Below are 9,143 nucleotides of genomic sequence, written 5' to 3'. Positions count from 1 at the left end.
TTTTAATTTAGCAAATTTTAAAAGTGAATTAACTAAAGTAAAAAGTAACTCAAATATTATTACATTATTTTTTAAAACCGAATGCGTTACATTATTCGTTACTTAGAAAAGCAATGTTTCCATGTAGTGGAACTCATTTTAATTATTGAGTCACACTTTTGACATCCAGTATAACTCATTCAATGAGATTGCATAATTTGAAGTGCAATTTGGTTTTAGTTTCCGCTCAAGACATAAATGTTGTTTTTTGTTTGCTTTGTTTCTTTGATGCGCTGCACTGCTGCCCTGTTCATCAAACCACAGAACTCAGGAAATACACCAATGAGATCTGGCCTCAGAGTCTTTTAAACTTAACTGTTTCTGTCTGTGTTAAAAAAAACACTACTAAGATTTCAGCTCAGCGCTTAACATGCGAGAGCACATCATTTACAACCTCACAGATTTTAGGATGCATTCTTGTAAATAATTTTGGTTCAATTGAAAAAAGTACAATTTCGAAATATTTATGCACACTTGATGGGAAGTCACATTTAACATTGATAATTAAATAAGCTTAGTGTTAAAATTTAAAGTAATACACCTTAGTATTGATTTAGCCAAAAACCACATTGTTTCTCATACCTTATAACAAAATTTATATATTATGGGTTGAAGATTTTCTTTTTTTAAATGTACTAAAATACTTATTTTTAACTTGATATGTAAATAAATAATTTTGTAACTTTTTTCCAGCAGGAACCTTAGTAAATATGTATAATCTTATCAAATTAAAACATATTAAAACATTCATTTATCTATTACACTGTAAAACCCGACAGTCAACTTTAATCAAATGACATGAGTGTAGTTAACTCAAATTTGATTGAAAGTTAATTCAACTCATTTGAAAAGAGTTTTGAACTCAGCGTTGAATAATGAGTTAATTAAATACCTCATTACTTCAACTTAAATGGGGTAAGTTTACACTACTCATACAGATTCCTTTATTTTATTCAAATGATTTGTAGCAATCGGTTTCCTCAAACGGTTTAAGTTGCCTTAACTTACTGGGTTTTACTGTGCTCAAATTGCTTCGTTTACTCAATGAGTTCACAGTACTCATTAGGATTAGTTTTTGAACTTAAATGGCTTTAAATGATTTTAGTTAGCTTAAATTATTCGAATTTACAGTGTATAAGCATAATATTCATAATATCATCCCATGGTAGTAAATTTCTTGCTTTATCTACATAAATAACAATGGAAATCTACATTTTTATTTCTTACAGATTGTTTTAATGTTAACTACTGTATATAAAGGGACAGCAGGGACCCAAGTAAATGTTTATAAATTTATCAAATTAAAAAAACATTTTTAAACATTGACATGCATTACATAAAAATTGTCTTTCAATAAAATTTATTAATGGAATATGTAAAAACCTTCAAAATTCAAAAAACTAATTTAAACTATAAGAACTGCAAGAGAATCTTAATAAAAAGAAAACTAATAATATTATTAGCAAAATGACTATATGAAATATTTAATTGGACGTGAATTACACTGAAAATAAAAATTGTGTATTTACTGTAAAACAATTTTCACTCAGAAATTTGCAGTAAAATTTAAGTAATAATTGCAAATATCTCTTTAAACTTAAAAATGCCTTTGAGTTGTAGCTTTCAATGAAATATTTATATTTTTTTTGTTTAAAATTATTTACTAAGCAAACTACCATATAAAAAAAACATATAAATGTGAATTTAAATCATTTTAAATAATAGTTTTCCCCTGTTTGTGGCCTGCAGTAAATACAAGAGAAATCGGTTCATACCCCGTTGACTTTCTGGAACAGGTAGAGGAAGCCTCCGAAGGTCAGCGTCATTAACAGCAGTAGCATCACTGACAAAAACTTGACTAAAGGTGTGTTTCCCGATGGCTGGGCTTTCTTGTATCCTGCGCGTGGAGGCACCGGTGGGGGGTTGTAGCTACTGTGAAAGGTGTTTATCATGGTGAAAAGAGGTCGAGGAGTTGACAAGAGAAGAGACGTTTACTCCAGTGGCACCCATGCAGTTCTGAAGTGCTGCTCTCAACGCAACCAAGCTCATTTGACTGCCACTTCCTGAGAGATGTCACTTTTTCAGATGGGCTGAGACTAGCAGCATGTCTTTCTACGTAATTTGGTGTAAATCAACTTTGGAAGATATTTCTGAGGCTTTATTCTTTAAGGCCACACTTCTTTTTTGTTTGTTGTTCGTTAGTTTTTTGCTTAAAGGTCATTGTGTTTGCAGTATTTTTTATTTTTTTTCCGAGCCAAGTAGTTTCTCTTCAAGTTCAAAAAAAAAAAAAACCATCAAGCTGATTTTGAACATCAAAATTAGACAACCAGCACCAACTTTTTTTGTCAAGTATGTACAAACCCATTTGTTGGGTTACAATTTTTAACACAACAATTGGGTTTGAACATATTTGATATAAATTTGGATTAAAGGGCTCCTATGATGAAAATCATCTTTTGAAGGCTGTTTGGACAGAACTGTGTGTAGGTATAGTGTGTCCACAGTCATATTGGGGTGATATAAAGACAATAAGTCTCTTTGTTTTAATTTCCTGATGTTAAAATAGGATCCAAATTCCTCCCATTTTGAGGCCCACCGCAATGTAATGCAGGAGTGCAGTTTCCCTGCCCACTGAATTAATTGACAGCTGCGTATTAACATGTCTCCATATTAAAGCATATAATCATATTCACAAGACAGGACATGCTCAAAGCAAACTGGATTAAACAATCTCTTCAACTCTCTGTGATCATCTGCACCTCAAGAATGAGTTTTACAAGGTTAAAATGTTTGTAAAACAGTGCATGTTTGTAATAAAGACAGTAAAATCGCTTTGTAAATCTTCACCACAGCTGCATGTCCACACAATTGAAAAAAAGAAGACACTTCAATCCTGCTTCATTGACTTAAATCAGTGAGCACGTTATTGCGTGCAAACTTTATGTTGACCTGTGTGACTAATTGTTGCAGAAAGGCTTGAATTGTCTCCACAACAAATATATCAAATAATCATTGGGAAAATTCTTTCTGTAGTAAAGGAGATCTGGTTCATTCTTGTCTGTCACTGTGCTGTGTATACATGAGATGCAGCAGGAGAAGCTACACCCATCATAGCAATAGTGAACGACCTCTTTGGCTCTGACATGCACATGGTAACGGTGGGCGGAGAGAATCAGCTCATTTCCATTAAAGGCACAGGCAATAAAAACTGCTACAAAGTCAAAACTACTCAAATTTCCAATTTACACAAAGGTATAATAAATAATCTGATGGGGGTTTTGAGCTGAAACCCTACAGACACATTCTGGAGACACAAAAGACTTATTTTAATCTTAAAAAAGGCGTAAAATTTTTTTGAAAAGAATAATTGTAAAGAAAACAAATCGTGTTTGGGTGCTTTCTGGTTTTCTTGGGGTCTAGAATTAGCAGAATTAGCTTGCCAGTTTAGTTTTCACCAATCTTGTGTTTTATGTAACATGAAGGAATCGTCACTTGAATCACTCTTTGCTTCCATGCAAATTATTATGTATTAAGTATTATGGAGCAACTGAGCTTTATGGTACCTATAATGCAGAACTGGTGAAAGCTAAACTGCCTAGCCAGCCAATCTGGCTCCATGATTCAGACCCCTGATTTTTATAATCTAAGTGATGGTTTTCTGAGTGGATATGAGAAATGACTTCTTACAAAATATTCGGTTTGTTTACTTTTGACCCAAAATTGAGTAGAGAGTATATACCTGTACAGTTGAAGCCAGAATTACTTACCCCCCTTTGAAATTTTCTTTCTTTTTTAAATATTTGCCAAAGGATGTTTAACAGAGCAAGAACATTTTCACAGTATGTCAGATCATATTTTTTCTTCTGAAGAAAGTCTTATTTGTTTTATTTCGACTAGAATAAAAACAGCTTTTAATAATAATAATAAAAAAACATTTTAAGGTCAAAACTGTTACCCTCTTTAAGCTATATATTTTTTTCGATAGTCTACAGAACAAACCATCGTTATACAATAACCTGCGTAGTTAACGTAATTAACCTAGTTAAGCCTTTAAATGTTGTTTTAGACTGTATAGAAGTGTCTTGAAAAATATCTAGTCAAATATTATTTACTGTCATCATGGCAAAGATAAAATAAATCAGTGATTAGAAAGGAGTTATTAACACTGTTACGTTTAGAAATCTGTTAAAAAAATCTTCTCTACTAAAAAAAACTACTAAAAAAAATTGGGCTAATAATTTAGGGGGGCTAATAATTCTGACTACAACTGTACATTAGGGCTGCACAATATATCACTTCAGCACCGATATCGCAATGTGGGCATCCATGTTAAGTTGGCATTATGGTTAAATAAATTATTGTTCATTAGACATGGTTTGTTGAGTCATTTTAAATTTCAAACATAATCTATTAATGTAATTTTTTTTTACTCAGATGTATTTTTTAAGGCCGATGGCTGTAAGATTTAAAGCAAACTTAAACAATAAATTATAAAGTTTGCCACTTTACCAAGGATTAATTGAGCTTAATTTTTTTATCAAATGAAGACTATACAGACAACACAGTTTAATATTAGATTTAATAATTGACTTTCTTTACCTAATATTCCTCCAAAATCCATAAAGCACTGTTTATTTTGTTTTTATCTATGCTAGACTTTTTAAAATGACATTTTATATATTTTTTTTGTATATTTTATGCAGATGCACTCGGCTACAAAATCATTCGAATCAATGTGAAATTGTGAATTCTTTCCAAACAGTTACTTAAGTAACATTGTGAAATTATCATCATATCGCAATATATGTTGCAGAGATACAAAATAATGTAGTGTCAGTTTTTTCCAATATCATGCAGCACTAATATACATGCACATTAATATGTGAATACTTGCAGAATAAGTGGTTGTTGTAGAGGACTATAAAAACAGACTTTCAGTTTGTCACCAAAGCACAGGAAACAAGGTCACATGTTCACACGTTTAAAATAAACACAACACCTCCATTAAAAAATCTGACCACAGTGCTGATTAGATGCAAGTTGGTGCAGCTAAGAATGCATACAGACGAAGAAATGCATATGAAACCTGTTACTTGTCTACCCCAACCCTTTGGTTCATTGATAATTGAGGTAGATAAGATACTACTTTACCACATCTAAAACAAATATCCCCGAAAATGCATGATAGACAGGCTTTTCATTTGCAATTTGGCCTTTATGCAGCCACCGACTTCTGACCTCAATTTAACCACTGACTGGTGGTCTGTGCTACATATTCTCACAAGTGCGTGTAATCTTCCCTAGTACAGTAGATGTTTCAAGCAGAAATGAGCATCTTAGAACTTAAATTCAGCATTTCATTCACCTTTACTTATAAAGATGTTGATGGGGCATGTATACAACAGAAACTGCTGATTATCTAGTATCTGCAAAGGAAAAAAAACACACATCAGTTTTTACATGAACTCCAGCATCTAACCTCAATTCCACCCCCACTGACTTCTCTAGAGTCCCTCTGCCAGCACTCACATTTTCCATAGTCATCAGTATCGCTTCAGATGTGTGCTAAATACAATAGGAAATGAGCTTCACCCACAAGAGCCATGAAAGGACCTAAATGGGAGCGGTGATCAAACCTTTGACCTTTATTTACACAGAAGCATCAGAATTAATATGCAGTGTAGTTTCAGTGAATGGATGTGGGAGGAGGAGGTGCATCTATGTGATAATTTCCACATTTTGATACTTTAATACAGTTCTCATGAGTAATATGAAGTTATGAAGAATGATAATGGCACATCACATCACAAACAAAAGCTACACTTTGAGAAAAGAAGGTTTTTGCATCTTTCAGTCAACAGTTTCTAAATAACATTAATAAAAATAATAATAAAGCATATATTTCATTAGGTGTAATATGTTTTGATTATCTAATGAACCTTAGTTTTTGTAATGAAAATGTTACATTAATGTTAAAAGGTTTTTTATGGCAGTGTTTCCCAAAGTGGGGGTCGCAGGACACTGACAGGGAGGTTGCTTGGTGATTTCCAAAATCCAAATAAATGTTATTAAACTATTACAATAACCATATTTCATCAATAATCCACAGAAGATGCAAATGGTAATTAATAGTTACATGAAAAAACAACATCATGCAAAAGAAAGGCCATCAGCCTTTCAGTTTATTTTCATAGGATTATGTATTTATGTTAGATTAACAACACAGCAATAGAGTCAGCTGCAGCAGATTGCTATTATAGCACCAGGTTAAACATGCTAACACCTTTATTGCAATTAAATACATTCAAAATGAATATAGGCCACAACTGAACATTGAGAATGATCTCAGAGTGGCGGTCTCCAAAATTAAGCCAAGAATAGACTTGTGCTGAAAACATCATGCCCACCAGTCTCTCCTCAGATGAAGTTAATATTAAATTAAACAAATTAATGAATGACTATATAAATTATATGGTTGTTAGACTGTTGCACTGTGTTGTGTTGTCAATATACTCATGTTTAGGCCTATTGTTGTGTGCCATGTTTGTATATTTATAACCACCTCTGAGAAATTTGGGTGTCTCGAGTCACTGGCATTGATATTTTGAGGATCGCGGGCTGAAAACTTTGTGAACCCCTGCTTTATGGAACCACTGACCTGATTTAACATGCAGGGCATATTTTTCCCCACTGCAAGCTCTAAAAGGCTCCATGAAGCTCTTTAACATTTAACCTTTGCATTTCACAAACGATTATTTAGATCATAACAATATTCTTCTTACTAAGAAATAAATGTTTATCTGCAGAAATGTTGACTAAAAATATTCATAAAATGCAAAATCTACGTTTGAAACCTTTAATTTTAAGAGTTTACTTTTAAAACATCTTTTAAAAAAAATGTTCAAAAATGTGTGTAAGGAATCAAGATTTGGTTGCTTTATGCAATCTCCACTATACAGGGCGATATTCAGCACCATCACACTAAAAATCCTGGCTGGGTGTCGACCGTTCATATAAGCGGATGCTGCACTTTGTAAAGTCTTGAACAGTTAGCATCCTTATTTGCATATTCGCATTTGTCTTAAGCTGAGTTGGTCGTATAATAATTGCCATAATTAAGAGACTTCAGCTGGTAAAAAGCATTCTCGTGGCAACATGTAATTACGATATGTTACGAATTAGTTTTGTTCACGCCATCTCGTAATCATTGATAATAATTTTGAGATGACGAGTGACATTTTACTCAAAACTGTACATGTGTTTGCTCTTCGCATCTCATGAGCTGTAGGCCTATGTGCAAATGCTTTCAAGCAGGGGCGGATTTAGAAATGTTGAGGCCCTAAAGCAATTCCGGCCATGGGGCCCAGCATTCCTAATATGCAACCTTTTTATTTTGTTCATTTATTTTGCTGTCTTTTTTATATTATATAATCCAGTTTTTTACCTCTGTATCTAAATGCAATCTCTATATTTTAAATGGTTAATTTTCTTAAAATGAGTTCACAAAAACAAAAAAATGAAATATAACTATTTCCTTTTTTAAGACCACATCTTCATCTGATTTGACTGCTCCATGATTGGGGTGGGGGACACATTTGCATGAAAAAAAAAAAGTGAAACCCTCACAATATAATATATAATAAAAAAACTATGTAATGTATTATTTATTCTTAAAGGTATTTATTCGGGTCCCGCAGATTTTCTGGAGCCCTAAGCCCTAAGCTTACCTTGCTTATTGGTTAAATCTGTGTCTGCTTTCAAGTGCTGTAAATCATATTTTATATTTTAAACTAGATACATTTTAAGCTATTAACTTTTTGTAAACCTGAATGGACTTTTAGACTAATGTTACTTACGTAAAACTAATGAACTCTCGAGGTAATTAGCTTAGCCAGCCTTTTTTTTTTTCATGTTGCTGTTTAATTTGAATATTCAAATAGTGAGAAGAAAAATATGAAAAATACTATAGTAATTTATAGTAAATAGTCTACTGTTGTGTTTTTCAACCATGCTGGTTTACTCGAATGACTCTCTTGTGGGAACTCTTTAGTTGCTATGGTAATACAGTGTTGGTGCAGTGGGTAGCACAATCGGCTCACAGCAATAAGGTCGCTGGTTTGAGTCCCGGCTGGGCATTTCTTTGTGGCGTTTGCATGTTCTCTCCATGTTGGCGTAGGTTTCCTCCGGGTGCTCTGGTTTCCCCCACCAGTCCAAAAACATGTGCTATAGGTGAATTGAATAAACTAAACTTAGTGTGTATGTGTGTGAATGCAAGAGTGTATGAGTGTTTCCCAGTGTTGGGTTGTGACTGGAAAGGCATCCGCTGTGTAAAACATATGCTGGATAAGTTGGTGGTTTATTCCGCTGTGGTGACCATTGATTAATAAAGGGACTAAGCCGAAAAGAAAACAAATGAATGAATATATACAGTTGAAACCAAAAGTTTACATACATGTACATTCTAAAAAAGGCACATAATCCTTTTTTTAATGTCTGATGTAAAATCATATTAAACATTTTCTTTTTTAGGTCAGTTAGGATTGCCAAAATGATTTACATTGCTAAATGCCAGAATAATGAGAGAATATCTTTAGTGAGAATTTTTTTTATTGCTTTGTTACATACATGTCCTTAGTATTTTGTAGCATTGCCTTTAAATTGTATAACTTGGGTCAAACATTTTTGGTACCCTTCCACAAGCTTCTCACAATAGTTTGAAGGAATTTTGGCCCATTCCTACTGACAGAATTGGTGTAACTGAGTCAAATTTTTGTCAAATTCAAAGTTTTTTCAGCTCTCCCCACAAATTTTCTATAGGATTGAGATCAGGGCTCTGTGATGGCCACTCTAAAACATTGACTTTGTTGTCCTTAAGCCACATTTTTACTACTTTGCCAGTATGCGTATGGTCATGGTCCGATTGGAAGACACATTTGCGGTAAAGCTTTAATTTTCTGGCTGATGTCTTGTGGTGTTGCTTCAATATTTTTACACAATGTTCTTTCTTCATGATGCCATGTATTCTGTGAAGTCACGTAATCCTGTATTCTTGTTCCCAGGCTTGAAAGCTTCCCCCTTTTTCCTCCAAATGTAATACTGGTCAT

General features: G+C 33.3%; 1 protein-coding gene across 1 annotated transcript in view; it reads right to left on the bottom strand.

Annotated features, from left to right (window-relative positions):
* cd40lg (CD40 ligand) overlaps window positions 1-2,094 on the bottom strand; it is a 9,273-nt gene extending 7,179 nt beyond the window's left edge. The window contains 1 exon segment of the mRNA NM_001144809.2: window positions 1,815-2,094. Coding sequence (NP_001138281.2) covers window positions 1,815-1,991 — 177 coding nt within the window. The 5' untranslated portion in view covers window positions 1,992-2,094.
* Window positions 2,095-9,143: the final 7,049 nt, after the last annotated feature.

The sequence above is a fragment of the Danio rerio genome, chromosome 14 (assembly GCF_052040795.2).
Source record: "Danio rerio strain M-AB ecotype USA chromosome 14, GRCz13ab, whole genome shotgun sequence".
Classification (NCBI taxonomy): domain Eukaryota; kingdom Metazoa; phylum Chordata; class Actinopteri; order Cypriniformes; family Danionidae; genus Danio; species Danio rerio.
This window is presented reverse-complemented; position numbering and strand designations above follow the sequence as displayed.